At 38.5% G+C, this 20,275-nt stretch overlaps 1 protein-coding gene across 2 annotated transcripts in view; it reads right to left on the bottom strand.

Annotated features, from left to right (window-relative positions):
• CERS6 (ceramide synthase 6) overlaps positions 1–20,275 on the bottom strand; it is a 451,257-nt gene that overhangs the window by 69,491 nt on the left and 361,491 nt on the right. For both annotated transcript variants that reach the window (XM_006902103.1, XM_006902104.1), the window contains exons 7-8: positions 2,207–2,335; positions 675–781 (exon numbers count right to left, since the gene is read on the bottom strand). In XM_006902103.1, the coding sequence (XP_006902165.1) occupies positions 675–781; positions 2,207–2,335 (236 nt within the window). The remainder of the gene's footprint in view (positions 1–674; positions 782–2,206; positions 2,336–20,275) is intronic.

Genomic DNA, 20,275 nt, shown 5'->3' with positions numbered 1-20,275 from the left:
CTATTTTTAGCTACTAAATGTAGCTAATGTGAAGAATTATATAGAGCAATGACTGGTTCTCAAATTTTGGTGTGTATCTGAATCACATCGAAGACTTCTCAAAAGACATGATGCCAGGCCCTTCTCTGGTTTCTGATTTAGCAGCTCTGAAGTAGGAGCCAGTAGGGCATTTCTGAGACTTTCTCAAGTGACACTGATGTTATTGGTTCAGGGACAAGACTTTTAGAACCATGCCATGAGAAGGTCCCTGATATGTACCTGATAACTCCACGATGTTTCCTTTTAAAGTCAACCATTCATGGCTGAGATTCTTACAATATTCTAGACTAATGCCTAAAATGGCAGATGGACTTTTGTGGGTTCATACAAGACACACCATTCTGTAATTATTTTGTGAAGGATCTTAGGAAAGGGTGTAACTGTCTTCTGGAAGATGAAATCAAGTTGGGTTTTTCTTTTTTTAAGCCTTTCGTTGTGATTGGCACAGGACAGAGCAGAGTTTAGGGCTGTTGTACATAGGGTCGCTATGAGTCACAAGCGACTCGACGGCACATAACAACAACAACAACAACAACAACAACAACAACAACAACAACTCACTGCCTTTCTTTAAACCTTTTCCTAAGTATCAGGAATTCATAAAGCCCATTTGGAAAGCAGATTGGTGTACTCACCAGACAGGAAATATACCAATTCTGAAGGTGATAAAAATTATGGCAAACATAGTAAACAGGAGATCAGACATTCTCTGAAACTTGGCATAAATTGCCATTTTGGCAGCCTGTGAAAGGAAGGAATGTGACACATTAATTTAGTTAAACTGATAAATGGAAAGTTTCTTTCAATATGCATGAAGCCCCTCTAAGTTATAATTTACCAGATGCATAAAATTGCCTGCTACTTTGAAATGTCATGTATCATGCAACAGTGTTTATAAATTACTCATAAGTCAAGTGAAATGCTGCATTAGCCATAAGTTGAACCACTGACAACTGTCATAGATTTAATAAAACATTCAGCAGCCTAAAGAATTTAATTATGTGGTTGATTTCATAAAAATAAATTCTTCCATTATAGATTATATTAGCAAGCCAAATACACCAATACAGAAATTTGGTATACATCAAGAGAGACTGTATTAGGTCATCATGTAAAGCTTCAGTGAGGTACAAACACTGAGGCTACTCAAACTGATACAGAATATATGGAGCCCTTTATATTTTTTCTCCTGTTTACTTAGCATTTTAGGTTTTCTTTAAAGATACAGGGTAAACTTTGGGGAGACAGTTGTCTGGTTATTCCCATCTATTAAAGTGAAGAAAACAACATGTTCATGTTAGTTAAATTATTCCACTTAAGTTATAATATTCAATGTTAAATAAGGAGTCATTTTTCTGGGTGAAAGTCTCCAAAGTTCAAAGTATCTTTGATATGTATCTAATAATTATTGTAGTGACCTAACTGACATCTTCTATTCTAAATTAAGGAAGAAATTACTTCTCTTTTTTTCTGTCATCCAGATGAATAGATTTTAGAAGATAAATTCTAAGTAAGAACAGAGGAGAATGAAAACATAATTTTGTTTGATCACAACTTTTTTACATTTTCACATAGAATTTCCAGCACACATGAAAAAGGTTCTAAGTTAAAGGGATTTTTTAAATTCATAGAATAATTTCCTACTTCTTAGATATTTATATTTTCTAGTTTTTTTTAGAAGATTGAATCTAATACTTTTAAGTAAAATACATGTGATAAGAGAAATGTACCACTTTAGAGAATTATCTATTAACTAAGTAGAAGGCAGAAAAATGACATTTTAAATTTCATTAATACCTTGGGTGTAACACCACAAATTATTTATGAGAGAAAAAGACCTCTCTCTTTTTGACCCAAGTTTGTAATACTTTCTATTAATTAGCCATTATCCACTAAACAAGTGTTAAACTCACTGCTGTTCAGTCCAAACTGACTGATAGCTGGCCTTCCACTGGGGCTCGGATACTGTCCATCCCATGGGAGGAGACTGCTCATCTTTCACCCTGGAGCTGCTGGAGAATCTGAACTGCCAGAGAGGGTCAGCCTTTGGGCTATCAGTTCTCACCATCTTCCCTAGTGACTGTCAAGCATCACATGGAATCATCTCTGATGATTTGAGATCATTACTGAATTCTGGATCTTGTACTCCTAAGGATAAAATTCTTACCTCTAGAAAAATATCAGATGCATCATGAAGACAAAGAATCAAGGTCCCTACTCGGGCCATATTGGTGACATATGAAAAGGAAATCAAGACAAGAGCTACCAAATGATGCAGGCACATAACGCCAAAGTCCTTAAGGAAGGAAAACAAAACAAAACAAAACAAACCACAGTCATGTTAGGCTTTAGCAACAGCACAGCATTTCTATTCATCTACTAAGCCATTCAGTTAATATTTACTGAGAAGCACTATAGGCCAAGCACTAGTAATACTAAGATGAACTAGGTCTAAATCCTACTCACATGGAGTTCACCATATAGTAAGACTGTCTCACAGGGAACCTGTGAATGGTGGTTACTGTTGTTGTTATGTCCCTTCAAGGTGGCACTGACTCATACGTGACCCACCATAAGGTTTTTAGAGGCAGTAAATCACACGGGAGGAGATGGTCCATCTTTCTCCCAAGGAGCAGCTGGTGGATTTGAAACACAAGCTTTTGATTTGATAGCACAACTCCTTGCCACCAAGCCACGGGTGTTCCCTATCGATGAATGGTAGATTGGGATAAATCCTAGGACAAGGCCCAGACCATAAGTGGTGATTTGCACGAAGTCAAGCTATTTTAACTCATCCTGAAAGCTTGGGAAACTACAGGACTTCAAGCAAAATAATATTCTAAGGAGAAGTGTTGGTCTGATTGATCTACTTGTATGACAGCTCAAAGTTAGGATTTCTAAAGTGACAAGTACGTGTGACTAGTATGTGACATCTTTGCAGAAGAAAGCATGCTACGGTCAGAGGAAAAGGGTACTGTATGGACTGGGGGTCTGAGGATCGATTGACTATAGAGATGATGCTACACAGTAACATTTAGAGTAGTGATTATTTTTCTTTTTAATTTTGTTATATTATTGGACTGAATAACTCAATATCTAACGTCTTTCTCCTGGAATGTGACTACTGGGATGCTAAAAATAAGAAACTTAACATTCCGGCCTTTCTACTGGGACCTACATAAACTCTGAATTTTAAACATCTATTTACATTAATGATATGAGAAAAAAAAATTGGTTGCTGTTGTTTGGTGCCATGAGTCCAACAGGACTCACAGTGACCAGAAGAACAAGAGACAAGAACCTGGCCCATCTTGCGCCATCCTCATCATCTCTGAAATATTGAGTCCATTGCTGCAATCACTGTGCCAAGTCATCTCATTGAGGGCTTTCCTCCCTTTTGATGACCCTCCATCTTTCCAAGCATGATGTTCCTTTCCAAGGAATATCCTAGCAACATGTCCACAATGAATGTCCAATGAAGCTTCATCATCTTTGCCTCCAAGGGGCACTCTGGCTGCACTTTTGCCAAGACACATCTGTTTGATGTTTTGATAGTCCATGGGATATTTAGTACTCTTCTCCAACACCACAACTCAAAGGCATCAATTCTCCGTCTGCCATCTTTATTCATTGTCCAGTTCTCTGGTATGTAGTAGGTGATTGAAAAGATGATGGCCTGAATCAGGCACACCTTAGTCTTTAAACTTATATCATTGCTTTTTTGGGCAATCAGACTTGCCCAATGCAATATATCTCCTCATTTCCTTACTAGTACCAAGGTTATTATTGATTATTAATCAAAGTAAGACAAAATCATTGATAGCATCAGTCCGTTCTCCATCTATACTGGTATTTTCTGTTGGTCCTATGATGAGAATAATTTTTCTTGATATTTAGATATAATCCATGTCAAAGACTATAGTTATATTTTAATAATATTGTAATCATTTATATAAATGGTATTTCATGACTGATCATTGTGCTTTTACACTGTGTTTTACCATCTTTCATTTACATTAGATTTTGTTGCTGTATATTGTGGGTTTTCCCCCCTTACAATCATCTTACTAATAGGTACATTTATGAACATGTATAAACCAGCTAATTCAGGCCTCGTGCCCTAATCTCCCCCTTTTAGATAGCCAATTTCTGATTTGCCCATCCCTATCAGACGCGAGGGAAGAAGCATGGCCCCTTTTGTTGAAGAATTCTCACTTCAACTTGAACAGCATCCCTTCCTTTTGTTTTGGCTTCTTGATGCCCTAATGCAATTTTCATCCTCTCTTCTGACATCCACTTTTGTTTTTTCTTCATCGTCTTTGTGATAAAAAGATAACTGCAATAATAAGTAGTGGAAGAATAAATAATTTGTAATAATAAATTGCTCATCCCTATTTGGTTAATTTCAAGGGAGTTAGTTCTTAACTCATGTGAAAAGATCATCTTTCCCTGATATTGTTTTATCCTGAACATCTGTGTATGGTTTGTTGTGGTAAGGTCACTGAGAATATAGTTTCTCTGGTGGCCCAGTGGTAAGGAGCTGCACTACTGACACAGAGGTTTGAATCCATTAGCTGCTTTGTGGGAGAAAGATGGGCAGTCACCTCCTGTGTGATCACTGTCACTGAAAAGTCCACTGGAGGGTCAACTGTGAGTTGATTCTAACTTGATGGCATATAACAACAACAATAATAAATTCTATTGATGCTCTTTTTCTTATCAAATCAACATTATTTCCCCCCTCCCCCCCCAAAGTACATACTGACCTGAGTTGGTTTTTAAATTCAGCAGGGGATAGGAAAGTCAAGGACTGTAGTCTTCAATATGGATTGAATCTCAACATCAAGAAGACAAAGATTCTCACCACTGAGTGAATTGTCAATACCACAGAGATTGAGGCTGTTTACAACTACAGCTTGCTTGGCTCCAAAATCAACACTCTAAGCAATAGTAGTTAGGAAATCAAAAGATGTATTGCATTGGGAAAATCTGCTGTCAGGGATCTCTCCATAGTACTGAAAACAACAAGGTCAACAGACTAAGGTGTACCTGATCCACGGTCTTCACGATCACTTGCTATACATCAGAGATCTGAACAATGACTACAGATAACAGAAGAAGAATTGATGCCTTTCTTTGATTTGTGGTGCTGGAGAAGAATTTTGAACATATCATGGACAAAAAAATCTGTCTTGAAGAGGGTGAAACCAAGTTTCTCATTGGAGGCTAGGATTCTGAAGCTCCATCTCACATATTTTGGACACGTGGCCAGGAGAAATTGGTCCATGAAGAAGGACATCATGCTCAGAAGGTGGAGGGACAGTGCAGGACAAGAAGACCCTGGATGAGATGAATTGATAAAGTAACTGGGAGATGGGAGTAGGTGTGTTGGAGTCAGTGAGACTGGCTCAGGATAGAGAAGGCTTCAGAGCTGCTGTACATAGGTTCACTATGACTCACAGGCATGTTACAACAACAACAACAACCTACTTATTGCTAACCAGAAGGCTGATGGTTTAAATCCACAAGCTAGTCCAAGGGATAAACGTGAGACATTCGGCTCCCATAAAGATTTACCTCCTTGGAAACCTAATGGTTTCCTGGGTCACTCTGAATGAGTCTGAACTGACTCAGTGCCAACGGGTTTGGTTTTTTTGGTTCTCGCTTTTATTCACGCTGGATACACAGATTTTAAAGTCTAACCAGCTGAGGACCTGATCAAAAGAATAGTTTCCCTTTCCCCCATTGATGAGCACAGAATGTTTGCTCTTATCTCCCTAAAGAGAATAAGAATATTTCTCTAAATTTAAAATGAGTAATTACAAATTTATCCTAACAGTGTGGAGGGTTAGGAGCATTTTACAAATGCTTACTAACTCAGACCTTATAAAATTGTGAATAAATAACATAATGCTCTTGGCATCAGCTCTCAGATTGGAAAGATCATGCTGTGAATCAGAAGCACCTTAATCCTCAAACTGACATCATTACTCCTCAATAATTTGGAAAGGTCCCTAACTGCAGACTTTCCCAGTGCAATGTGTCTCCTTATTTCCTGACTGCTGGTACCAAGGATGTTAACTGTGGATTCAAGTAAGATGAAGTTAGTGACTAATGATGTTGTCTATCAGTCCAGTGGTAAGAATCTTTGTTTTCATGACACCGAGATTCAATCCACATTGAAGGCTGTATTCTTTGATCTTCTGCAACAAGTGCTTCAAATCCTCCTCACTTTTAGCAAACAATGCTGTGCCTTCTGCATAATGCAGATCAATGAGTCTCCCTCCAATCCTGATTCCTCTTCATAAAATCCACATTCTTGAACAATTTGCTCAGCATACAGATTGAATATGTATGGAGAGAGAATACAACCTTGACACATTCCCTTCTTAATTTTAAACCATGCAGCATTCCCCTCTCTAGATAGATGAGGTAATTAAGTGCTTTGGGATTCCTATTTTTCCCAATCTCAGCCCAAACTTGCCATTTTCCACACAGTCAAATGCCTTTGCTGTGTACCTGAGATGCACTGATGTACATCTGAGATACTATGCATCTGAGAGCTAGACAATGGATAGGGTTGACAGAAAAAGAATTGATGTCTTTGAACCATGGTGTTGGAGAAGAGTATGTTTTAAAAATATGTTTTAGAAGAGATATGTGACTAGGTATTTCTGTCATCACAGGAGTCTAGAGCGAGGGCTACATGGTGGAGGGGACCTGGGGGAGGGTTTGTAAAACAATGAAAGAATCTTTTCTTTTACTTTTCCATAATTTTTGACTCATGTACTTATAACTTGTTAGTTAAATTTGTGTCTTCTAGGTTGCAACACCCCCATGATACATCTTCAAGGATATGAACATGTATGGCCAAGCACAATCAATAAGAGTGCATCTAAATTCCAAAATCAATCTCCATAATAGTCTATGTGTTTCCTACTGCCAAATGGGCCCTTTAGAGTAGTGAGAGAAGATCTTCACCCTGAAACCCACAGCGTCCCTTTTCAGCAGGAAGTAGCTAAGAGAATACACCACCCCCTTTTCCTTATGAATCAGGGTGAAGTCTCTCTCAGGGAGGAGTGATAGGTAATGGCAAAGGATACACTGACAAAGAAGATTAATCAGAACTGGCTTTGACAAGCACTGTGCCAATTGGACAATTAAAACAGACATTCGGATGGTGGGGAAGAAGAACAAACTGGGGAGGAGGGTAGAGAGAATGGTGCAGCAATGAAGGACTGAAAACCCAAAATCCCTATAAATGTTCATTAAAACTAATAAAATTTAATAATAATACAAAAAACAAAAAAATATGTTTTAGAGCTGGAGTGCTGTTTGAAGACAAGAATGATGAGGCTTCACCTCACACACTTAGCACATGTTGCTAGGAGAGGGACATGAGGCTTCAAAGGGTAGAGGGTCAGCAAAAAAGCAGAAGACCTTCAAACAGGTGGACTGACACCGTGACTGCTGGAATGGGCTCTAGTGTGTCAGGAAGTGTGAGGGTGGCACAGGATAGGAGAGGGTTCAGATCTGTTGTTCATAGGATTTCTATGAGTCGTACTCTACTTGATGGCACCGAACAATCTGGTACCAAGGCAGTGCTTCTTTAAAAACAAAAGCCTTATATTTCAGACAAAGTTTGCATTGTAAACATGATTTTCACATAGAAACATCCAAGGATCTTAGAAAACATTCATTATTGGGGGCTCAGCATTATGCCCAAAGCAGAATACTAAATTTCATTATACAGTCAGATCTGTATGAATATGAAAAGGGCATGAATAATGGATTTTATATTTTACATTTCTGCTTCAGAAAATATTATAGGCAATAAAATACTTTAAATAAAGGCCAAGCAATCATTATTTTATATACACTCACATTCTCTATCCAGATAAATTTCTTTGACAAGGCATTGAACTTGGTTCAAATAACAATTTTTAAATAAATTGTCCATTTGGATTTTATAAATGCATGGTGCAAAATTTCTATCTTCCTATTTATTAAACCTGAAAGTGATTAGAGTGAATATAGACTCAGGTATTACTGAAAGAACTTGAGTGTTTTAGGCTAAGGATGCTTTCCTGAATTTTTTATTTCTGTCACAGTGATTAAGTAGAAAGCATGAGATTTCTTGTTGGCCCTCATACTAGTCCCAAAACCCTGATTCTAATCTGGCCTAGTCATGATCCCTACCACCTGCCCTTTTGCATTACCGTTTCAGGACATATTCACAGCCATGTTAAGGCCTGGACTATGTGACGAATTCAGCATCAGGATTGGAGGAAGACTCACCAATGACACACAAATGATGCACCTTGCTTACAGAGGGTGAAGAGGACTTGAAGCATTGACTGAAGAAGATCAAAGACTTCAGGATGGATTACATTTCAACAATAAGAAAACAAAAATCCTCACCCCAGGACCATAGGTAACATCATGATTGTTGTTGTTGTGTACTGTAGTCAGAACCAACTGATAGCTGACCCTCTGGAGGGTTTTCAGAGGCAGTAATTGCATAGAAGGAGATTGCCCATCCTTCTCCCGTGGAGCAGCTGGTGGTCTCAAACTGCATGTCTCTGGGATGCAGCATAACATCTTGCCACCAGTGCTCCCTGGTGCTCTCAATAAGCAACATCATGATAGACAGAGAAAATATTAGTTGTCAATCAATCTCATTTTACTTGTATTCGCAAGAAACAGCCATGGTAGCAGAAGTCAAGAAATCAAAAGACCTGTTGCATCGGAAAAAAAATCAACTGTCAAGGACCTCTTTAAAGTGCAAAAAAAGTGAAGATGTCACTTTAAAGACTCAGGTGAACCTGATGAAAGACATATTTTTAATTGCTTCATAGACAGGTGAAAATAAGGAGGACCAGAGAAGAACTGATGTCTTTGAATTGTGCTTTTAGTGGCATATTGAATGGACCATGGATGTCCAAAAGAGCAAACAAATGTGTGGGAGGAAGTGCAATTTGGGTGCTTTGGAGGGAAGGCTGATCAAACTTCTCACATACTCTGGGAATGTTGTCAAGAGGGACCAAGTCCTTGGAAAAAAGATGTCATGTTGGTCACAAAAAGTGAAGAAGACCCTCAAAGGTACAGACTGGCACAGTGACTGTAACAATGGGTTTCCGTGAGGTGGTGATCGTGAAGATGGCGCAAGATACAGCAAGGCTCCAATCTGTTGTGCGTAAGGCTGCTATGACTTGAAGTTAACTTGATAGCACCTAACAACAACATCTTAAAGCCTTCCGTATTTTCTTATATTACCTTCACCTCAGCCCTCATTGCAGTGGCTTCAGGGAGAGAATGGAAGAATCCACGGCTTGTTATTTTTCAGAGACAAATGAAATCAGATTTGGTCTTAATTCAAGCACAATCAGAATAAGTCTGAAGTGAAAGAATTCTCAAAAGAGTCATTTATTTAATACGAAAAGCCAGTAAGACGATGCTGTTTTCCCCTGAGCACATTTGAAAATGCCATTTGGAGAACATTCTAGAAGGAATTCCTGGTCTGTACAGCTCCCACATTCAGTAATGTCTGGGTGTCCAGATACTTGGATTCCTTCCCTGACTATTAAAATGAGAATCAGAATCGTTAATTTAATTCCTCTCTCCCAGGAAATTTTATACACAATAAAATAAGATCAGGGGATCAATCTTTTCCTGAGACCTAATGCCTGGCATTCTTTATGCTGAAATTTCCTTCACAATGGTCAGGCCACAGGGATTCTTCAAAAGCATGCTCTGTCTTCAGGTTGTTGTTGTTGCTGTTATTTAGTGGTGTCCAGTCAGAATGCACCCACAGCTGGTCTTACAGCCACACAGGAGGAAGCTGCCTATCTTTGTCCTTGGAGCAGCTGGAGCAGCTGGCGTGGCTTCTTACCCCCTAGCCCGCTAGAGCTCCACATGCCTTTCACAAGCTAAATGAACCCATTTATCGTTGAAAGACAAACAAAACCCAACATCATTGCAAACAGTAAGAAATGTGTCCTAACTTATCATTTACTTCAGTAAAATATTAATTTTCTTGCAGTCTCTTTTGGGAAATATCTTCAAACTTTCCCTAAAAAGGGAATATTTTTATTCCAAGGTTTTAAGTGAAGGTTGGCTTGGATGTACCCAGATGGTGAGGAGTACGGATAAAAATAAGAAAAGGGGAGTGGGAAAGGCAGCTCTTCCTCCTCAGATGCAAATGGGGTATGTATTAGCTTTCTTGTCTTTATTTTCATAAAATGAATTAAGGAATGTATCATCTAATTCATATTAATCATCCTATTAGCACTAGGATACCCATTTAACAGATTTTCAAATGCAAAAAAAAAGATCAGAAATACAATTTAAGATTCATTTCATTTCATGGCTGCAATTGAAATCCCATCGTTTTGTGCAGTAGCTTTTGTCAGTTTGTTTTGTGTTGTGTTTTTTTTTTTTAAACAATATTCTTATTTGAAACTTCAAGGCACATACAAATTTACTTTACAGAGCAACATGCTATTTTTCTTAGAAATAAGTGATGATTTTTCTTATTCCTTCATTTGGAATTCTGCAGTATAAGCATTAACTCAAAATGTTAGGGGACAGTGAGGCACTGCAGAAAGTGGACCTCATCCGGTTAACTTGGCAACAGCGTACAAGGGACAGTGGCCACTCACATCTTGCCTCATATTTTTGAACAAAAATAAAAATGGATGAGAATTGAAAGAACTTCAGAAAAAAAATATGTTTTCTATGGAGGAGATAGAAAAATAGATTCTCTGCTTTTGGACAGGAGTAGCTTAAGTTCTTTCTAACTGACATAATACATATAAAAATCAATGAAAGACCAAAAATGTTCTAAATTTATGAGATGATAATAAAAAACCAAAGTTTTTTTGAGAGGAATGTATAGCAATCAGTTAAGTATGGATTGTCTTGCACTGGGCAATTTGAGGGAAATTATAATTTTTGCTTATCAACATATGAAATGTTTATAAAATTTAAATGTCAACTTTCGCACATTTCTCACGATACATTCGTGGTGATGACATTTTCAGTTAGACTTGAATTTTGGCCCACTATACACAGAGCTGCTTAATTGTATCATTTTAAAAATATTCAAATAGCAAGGCTCTTTTATAAAAAGTGTAACTAAAATTTACTTTTTTTTTCCACGTACATTCATGTAGATGTCAGTCTAGAGGCTAAGGTGTGCCTGATCCCGGCCATGATCTTCACAATTATCTGCTATGCATCAGAGAGCTGGATAATGACTAAGGATGATAAAAGAAGAATCGATGCCTCTGAGTTGTGGTGCTAAAGAAAAGTGTTGAACATACCATGGACCACCAAGAAAACAAACAGCTCTGTCTTGGAGAGGGTGAAAACCAAGTTTCTCCTTGGAGGAAAGGATTTTGAAGCTCCATCTCACATACTGACATGTGGACAGGAGGACCAGTCCTTGGAGGACAGCATGTTTGGAAGGGTGGAGGGACAGTTCAGGAGAGGAAGACCTTGGATGAGATGAACTAATACAGTAACTGGAGTAATGAGAGTAGGGGTGCTGGAGTCAGTAAGACTGCCACAGGATAGGGCAGGGTTTAGAGCTAATGTACATAGGGTCGTTATGAGTTGCAGGTGACTAGATGGCATGCAAAATCAACATAACAATATGAGGTGTAGGGTAAATATTCAAGAAAAAACTTGGATAGGAATAAAATAATGACTTCTTTGGGAGGAAAAAAACTGTCCAATTGTAAAGTGGAGTGTCCAGGCAGAAATGATTTAATTATTACTTCACTAAAATTCAAGCTATGAATAAAAACCCTATGATTCACACTAAATTTATAGTCAACTTTGATACTTTAATATATTAGATGTCCCTCCTTCTTTGACTAAATGTTTCTAAATGGTCAAGAAATCTGTTACTTATCCAAGACTTGGCAATTGTGTAGTCTCATAGCCAAATTCACATTTCTTCAGACAAGAGGTATTTCAGAGATTTAATCTTAATTAAAGACATTAAATCTATTTTGAAGACATCCATTACATGTTACTCTCCAAGTCTAGATAATCTATAGAAAATGTTTTAGTACGTGTATAGAAAATGTTTTAGTACATGTACACTTATGGTCAATTACTTCTATAACTTGAAAAGCAAAGAGTTTCTTTACCAGTTTCTAAAGCACACACTCTCCATTTTGATGCAGTAGTATCTCTTTGTCCCCTGCTAGATGTGCCAATACTTTATGACTTCTGGGAACGTACATAAATGAAATTAAAAAACCGCTGTATGAGGAGTGCTCACTCAATACATCTTCTGTGTAACATTTATGGCTGCCATTTCAAGATCAAGAACTCATAATCTCGTGTACTGTGAATTATTTAGTTAATATTTAATCTTTAATTGGTTTTATTACTGTGGAAAAAGATGTAATAAAATGTTATTTGCCCAATAGAAAGCAGGAAGACAATGCCACTGGGCCCCCTCCATGCACCTGGCCTGGCACGAAGCTGGCTCTGAAGGTCCCGAGAATCCTTACTTGTGTTTTCTCTTCTCAACATCAAAACCCCACATTCTCTGAATGCACTTCTGCTTATGTTCTTAATTCGATTCCATATGCCTTTTTCCCCCCACATTGACTTTTGGGTCTTGGCAAATTTCCCATCACTGCAGGCTTTGCCATAGCACACACCCAGTGTCTGAGGCTATGCCTACACTTTCTGGGCACTGCTTGGGCTAACTTTGTCTTGGACACACGAGGCTGTACAACGTTTAGGGCTGCAAGAGGTAACTTCAAGACATGGGAGTATAGTTGTCATTAACCATCTTAAATGATGCAATGGCCAAGAGACTTTATTAATCTCTCTTGGAGACAAAGGTGCTTTGATTCCCATTATTCAGTAATATTCAGTCACTTTGCCATAATGAGTCTACCCAATTACATTAAAAATAGAATGGCCAGTAGGGGGCAGACAGTGATAAACTAAAGTCACATATTCTAGGACTCAAAGGTCAATTCTTATCCTGGATATGATAGGCCTTGTGATCCAAAGTGACAATAGCCATTAGGGACTTGGCTTTGTGTCTTCAGAACAAGTAGGTCTGGATGGTTCTGTAAGTTGTCAAGAGGGGTGTGCAAGGGGACTCTTACCAGGAGCCTTATCTGACTCTCTTCTGCATCCTCTTTCCTCAGCTGCTTGGGCTCCCTACCACTTCTCCCTGGCACTGAGAACTCTCACCCTGAAGAAATCACCGCCAGGCTTTGTCCTGTCCCCACGCAGGCTTCTGCCTGTGCAACTTCTCCTGGGTGGATCACATCTCCTTTCTTCTCCAAGCCCCATTCATGTGACCTGGTGAACAACTATCTACTCTTGAATATGCCTACTAATTTTTAACCACTTTCAGCACATCCAGATGCCATCCCTTCAAATATCCCTGACTCGAGTAGGCAAGTTTAAGTACTTCTTATTCATCTCTCTTATTCCTTGAAAAAGTCTTCCTAGAGAATCTAAAAATATATAATCCAGATGCCTCTGCCCCAAGAGTTTCCAAAGTTCCTTATGCAGAGTGCTAATTTAATAGGTGTCTGTATCACTGACTGCTGTGAGGGTTCGGTGAGTTACAATGCAAAGTGCTTAGAACTTAAATCCAATGTAAATACACATATATACATACATACATATACAATTAGTCTTGCTGTTGTTGCTGTTATTATTTAAAAAATTCATCACACTGTGTGATTGTTGGTTTTCTTTTAGGTCTCTCCCCACAATTGAGCTCTGTGAAAGTTGGGGTGACCTCATTCAATCTGGAGCACAATAAATGCTCTATAAACAGTGATGATATGACACCCCACCCCCACGGTGAGGGTACTAGCCAGCTTTTATTGAGCATGTATCATATTTTTAAAGCCCACATCAACAACACACCCACACATATAACATATGGAAATGATGAAATTGAGCAAAAACAGTTCCAACCTCATGTGCACATTATTTGTGTAAAATACATTAACATGTGTCAGGCTCTGTGATTTATTCCTACCACCAGCTGATAAAGCAAGTGTTCTCATGAATTTCGCCGCATCTAGATAGTGAGGTGGTGAGTGTGACATAATCCTCTGAAAGTTACAGAGGAAGGAGGAGCTACAGACAAATCTGAATCCAGTTCTGTGGGACACATTCTGTGAGTCTGCATTCTCAACCACCACGGCAGGCGGCTTCCCCAGACAGATGTCTGATGACTGAGTGCCAGCGGGGGGAGCATCTCAAACTCACTGCCATCCAGTTGGAACCAATTCATAGCTGACCCTTCAATAGATTTTCAGAGGCTGTAAACTGCACAGGGGGAAATTGCCCATCTTTCTCCCTTGCAGAGGAAAAGAAGCAAAAAAGGTTGGGGGAAAAGAGGCTACCAGCTGAATGAGAATGGTTGAACACATTGCCGCAAATGACAGCAAATGTGTTTCTAAGCGTGGTCGTGAATTTAAAAGTGTGTGCGGCAACGTGTTAAAAGAGTCGTATTTGAGGAATGGAGATGTCCAAGCACTTTTAAAGTCTGTGACGAAGGAGGCAGTAGAGAGTAAATAATATATGATATATTTTCATGTATTAACATTATATACTATATGTAGATTTGTTTGTAAACAAATAGAACAAGGTCCAGCCCTAGAACACAGAAAGAGGTGGAGAATCAAGGTCAACAGGACAAGGATTAGTCTTCAGTGAAAAGGTCCTTTCTTAGTGCCCTTGAACCAGATTAGAAGCAGGGCCTCTGGCTGTCACCCTCTTATGTGGAGGCCTCATGTCCCTCAGCATTGCTTCCAGGTAGTCCAGTGGCCGATGAACTCTTAGATCTTAAGGTGCTTAAGCACTTCTTTCCTGGTAAGATCCATGGAACTCTGGGTGCAGGAGTAAGGCACAAGTTAAGGCAAACTTTGAATAAAAAGTATCACAGAAATCTCCCTATCCAATGCATTTCTTCTCTAGACATTTCTGTTCTAGCGTCCCCCTCACAGCCTGCACACAGCATCCGGCTGACCCGCTTTCATCATAGGTGTAGCTTATTACAATGAGCTGTCTCTTCTTTCCTGCTTATATTCAGAAGACAAAGCAGTTAGAAATAAATAGGACAGAGGCTGAAGAGTGACAAATAACTGCCCTGGAAGGAATCTAAGCTTTACAGGCAGAATAATGGTACTCCAGTCCCTTGTGGACACACAAAAGAGCAGCAATACACCCTTTGAAAGAGAGGTTAAGTGGCCTGCCTATGTCTGTAAGTAGGAGCACTGACATTACAGAGAATGAATTCTAAAGCATTTCCTTATCTCTCAGGCTAACATATGTCATATGCTGATTTTAACTTCACAAGCAGAGACAGTACATGATGATTTGAGCACTGTCTCAGAGTCATATTCTTAACAAATACTTAACAAGAAACTAGGCCAGGAGTTTTCAGTCTCAGTGCCTTTATGCTGTTGTATGCCCTCAAGTTGGAACAGACTCACAGCTGATCCTACAGCAGGCTTTCAGAAGTGGTAAATCACACAGGAGGAGACGGCCCATTCTTCTTCCACAGGGTATCTACTGGATTCAAACTGTGTGCCTCTGGGTTTGTGGCCCAGCTTCTTACCTTTATAGTGGTCCTTGAACAGCACAAACAGTTGAGCATTTGGCTGCTAAGTGAAACATTGACAGTGCAAGTCTACCCAGTGGATACTTGGAAGAAAGAGCTACTTCCTGACTTACTTCCTATAGATGAGTCACTGAAAATCCTGCAGTTCTACACTGCCACTCATGGAGTTATCATGAGTCAGATTCAACGGCAACTTTTTACAAAACCTCTTTATATTCCTATACATCTGAAAGTTAGACAATGAAGAAGGGAAACCAAAGAAAAAATATTGATGTCTTTGAATTGTGGTGCTGGCCAAGAATATTGACCATACCACGGACTATCAAACACCAAATCTATCTTGAAGAAAATGCAGCCAGAGAGCCCCTTAGAGGCAAAGATGGTGAAATTTCATCTCACTTGGGCATCTTGTTGGGAGGAACTTGTCCTTGGAGAAAGACATGATGCTGAGAAAGGTAGAGGATCAGTGAAAGAAAAGAAGACCGAAAACTGTAGGAAAAAAAAAAAAAAAAGAAAAGAAGACCATCAAAGAGGTGGATTAACACAACATATATTGTATCTATGCACATAAGATGGTTGGAATCCTAACACAATGGGTTTGAACATGACATGATTATAAGGATAATACAAGGTTCAGATGTGTTGTTCATAGGGTTGCGATAAGCTGTCGCTGACTTGACAGCATCTATGGTGACTGCTGCAGTGGGCTCTGTGTGTCATGAAGTGTGAGGATGGTGCAGGACAGGACTGGGTTCAGATCTTTTGTTCACAGGGTCGCTATGAGTTGTAATCGACTCGACAGCACCTAACAACAATAACTACAACAATGTACTAACTATATTTCTAAAAGTTGATGAGACCTAAGAGTCATATGAGGTATATCTGTCAGCATTTACATATTAGACACTGAAATGGATAAATGAAAAACTAATTGATTTTAAATAAAAAGAATAAATTCTTTTTATGTTAAAATTGATAAAAGATAATTATTGCTCTCTGCCCATTATCCCCCCTTTTCTGTTGCCATTTGCTATTTTGACTAAAATATATGTTTCTTACATATATGTAGCTAGAAGATAGAGAAGTATCTTAGGAGCCATTAATTTTTCTTTGATATATCTAAAATAAAATGTCAAAATATAAAAAATTTTAATTGAAATAATTACTTTTTCTCAAATAAAAAATTACTAGGGAAATGAATGGCATTATTTTATGTTTTTAAAAAATATCTCTTTAATCTCTGGCTTAAGACAAAAGAGTTGCATTCTCATAACTGCTTATATATGCAATCCGTTGTCATATGCTATTTTTGCTAAAATATGTCTCTCACATATATGTAGATAGAAAATAGAGAAGTATCTTAGGAGCCATTCAGATAGTTCAGAGCATTATTTCTTTGATATTGTATCCATATTTGACAAGTACAATATTCTTTTTAAAGAAATTATTAGTTTGCTTACAATCATTCATACACGTGTTTTAAACAACCATTCACATAAATTGTATTTTATATAGTTAATTACTATTGCCCTCTGCCAATTACCTCCCTCTTCTTTTCAACTCTACATGTAATCTTTTCTATTTATTCAATTCCTGCTATTCGAGTGATGTTCTCCCCTTTCCCTTCTTTTGCTTCCCTCTCTCCTTCCCCTTATGAACATTTATTTATACATAACTTGCTCATTTATCCCATTTTCACAGGAGAGGTCTTAAGTGACTGAATTATTTAACTCAGCATATTACTCTTTAGTCTCTCCCATGTTATATAGTATTATATGAAACTGTTATTCTTTAGTGCTGCTTAGTATTCCATTGTGTGGATGTATCACAATTTCTCAATCCATTTGTTTTTTGATGGGCATTTGGGCTGTTTTAATTTTCTTGCTATTGTGAATGAATAATGCTGCTATGAACAAAGGTGCACATATGTCCATTTGCGTCTCAGATCTGATTGTTGTTATTATATGCCATTGAGCCAGTCACCTATGATTCATAGCAACACTATGTACAACAGCTCTGAAGCCTGCCACATCCTGAGTCGGTCTCACTGACTCCAACACACCTACTCCCATGACCCCAGTTACTATATCAATCTATCTCATCCTGGGTCTTCCTCCACTCTTCCGAGTATGATGTCCTTCTCCAGGGTCTGGTCCCTCCTGGCCACATGCTCAATGTATGTGAAATGCAGATTCAAAATCCTAGACCCCATAGGAGAAAGTTGGTTTCACCCTCTCCGAAACAGACTTATGGGTTTTCTTGGTAGTCCATGTTCAAGGCTCTTCTCCAGCACCACAATTCAAAGATATAGATTCTTCTTCTATCATCCTTAGTCATTGTCCAGCTCTCTGTTGCATAGTAAGTAATTGCAAAGACCATAGCCTGGATTAAGAACACCTTAGTTTCAAGAGTGACATCATTGCTTCTCAGTAGTCTGGAGAGGTCCCTCTGACAGCTCTGATGGCCTAGTAGTAAGAAGTTTGTTACCAATCTGAAGGCACATGGTTCATATCCACCTTCTGCTTTTCATGAGAAAACAGGCAGTCTCCTTCTGTATAATTTACAGACTCTTTTTAAAAAATTTTTTTTAATTTACAGACTCTTAAAACCCTCTGGATGGTGTGCTATAAGTCAGTTCTGATTACCCTGGAACATATTCTTAGCAGTGAAACAGCTTGGCCATACGGGATTTCTATGTTCAGCTTTTTGAGGAAATACCAAACTGACTTTCATACTGTTGTACCGCTGTACAATCCAACTGGGAGTGCATACGAGTGCCAATCTCTCTGCATCCTCGCCATCATTCATTGTTTGCTGTGTTGTTAAACTTTGCAACTACTGCTGTGGTGAGATGGTCTGAACATTTCTTCAGAGCTATCTGAATGTCCTTTTTTGTAAAGTCTTTTCATATTTTTTGCCCATTGTGTGACTGGGTTCAGTCTTTTTCTGTGGAGGCCCTGTAGTATAGGAGTCCCTTGTTGGAAATGTCATTATCATATTTTTTCCTCCCTAGATGTGGGCTTTCTTTTAATCCTACTGGAGAAGGTTTTTGATGTACAGAGGAATTTGATTTCAATAAAGTCCCAATAATTGATTTTATTCACTCTTGGTTGTACATTTTTGGCTGTGTTTGCAAGTCTATTAATGCCGTAGGCTAGGGCTTCTAAATTTGTTCCCATTTTTGTCTCTTATGATCTTTATAGTTTTAGACTTTACCTTTAGGTCTCTGATCCACTCTGAATAGGTTTTTGTGTATGGGTGTATGGTGTGAGATGTACATCCTGTTTCAGTTTTTTTTGCAGGTAGATGGTCCGTTTTGCCAGTACCATTTGTTAAAGGGGCTGTTACTTTTCCACCTAATGGAGTTTGTTTCCTTGTCAGTATCATTTGAATGTAGGTAGATGGGTTGATTTCCGGGTTCCTGATTCCAATCCACTGATCTGTGTCTGTCATTGTACCAATATGATACTGTTTGATTACTACAGCTGTGTAGCAGGTTTTAAGATCAGGGAGTGAGATGCCTCCTACATTTTGGGGGTTTTGTTTTGAGTTATTGTTGTGTGCCACAAAGTTGGAACTGACTCATAGCTGATCCTCCAGCAGGTTTTCAGAAGCAGTAAATCACATGGTTGGAGACTGCTTATCCTTCTCCTATGGAATAGCTGTTGTATTCGAACCATGTGCCCATTGCAGTGTAGTTTCTTACACTAGAGAACCAGTGTTTGCTCATTATTCTGAGTCTTTTTCCTTTCCAAATGAAACTGGAAATTGCCTTTTTTTCCTCTCCTGTATTGGGATTTATAAACTCTGGTGGCCTAGAGATAAGAAACTGCATTGGAATCTCGAAAACACAGGGTTCGAAACGTTACAATTGAAGCATCAGGAAGGGGTGCAGGATTTTGTCGAAGACCTTTTCTACATCAATTGATAGGATCATGGTTCCTGTTCTTTGCTTTGTTAATGTGATAAATTACATTAATTGTTTTTCCTATGTTGAACCATCCCTACATTCCTGTTAGAAATCTCAGACAAGTGAGATATTCTTAAATATCAGTTGCAATGTGGGAAGCAAAAACATACCAATACCTTTTCATATTTATCACATTAGTCCACTGTCCTGTTTTACACTTTGAATGGATCTTCCAGTGAGAAACAATTTTGTAATTTCATGTGTTACTGTTTGGAAACTACTGGTTCAATAAATCAGTAACACACTGTACTATGCAATATTTAAAAGATCACATTTGTTCATATTGTCCAATCTCATAAAAAGAGTCTTTCAATACCGAGATGCTCATGATGGTAGTCACAAGATTTCCCAATCTTCACTTCAAAGCTTGAGTTTAATTATGGACAATTAATAATTTCCACTATTTTCCTTGAAACAATCTGACACTTATGCATTTTTAAAGAAACAGTTTGCCAAAGATACAAGTTGCAATTACCATTGTCAGATATTCTATAAAGTAAAAATGGGACTCTGTAAAGGGGAAAGGCCATCAGTTTATATCAAAACACAAAGGGCGGTGAGCTCTGGTGGCTGAGAGGCAAGAAGCTGCACTGCAATCCCAGAGGTGCATGGTTCAAATCCACCAGATGCTCTGCTGAAGAAGG

The sequence above is a fragment of the Elephantulus edwardii genome, unplaced genomic scaffold (genome assembly GCF_000299155.1).
Source record: "Elephantulus edwardii isolate Elephantulus edwardi_28Jun2011 unplaced genomic scaffold, EleEdw1.0 scaffold00369, whole genome shotgun sequence".
Lineage (NCBI taxonomy): Eukaryota > Metazoa > Chordata > Mammalia > Macroscelidea > Macroscelididae > Elephantulus > Elephantulus edwardii.
This window is presented reverse-complemented; position numbering and strand designations above follow the sequence as displayed.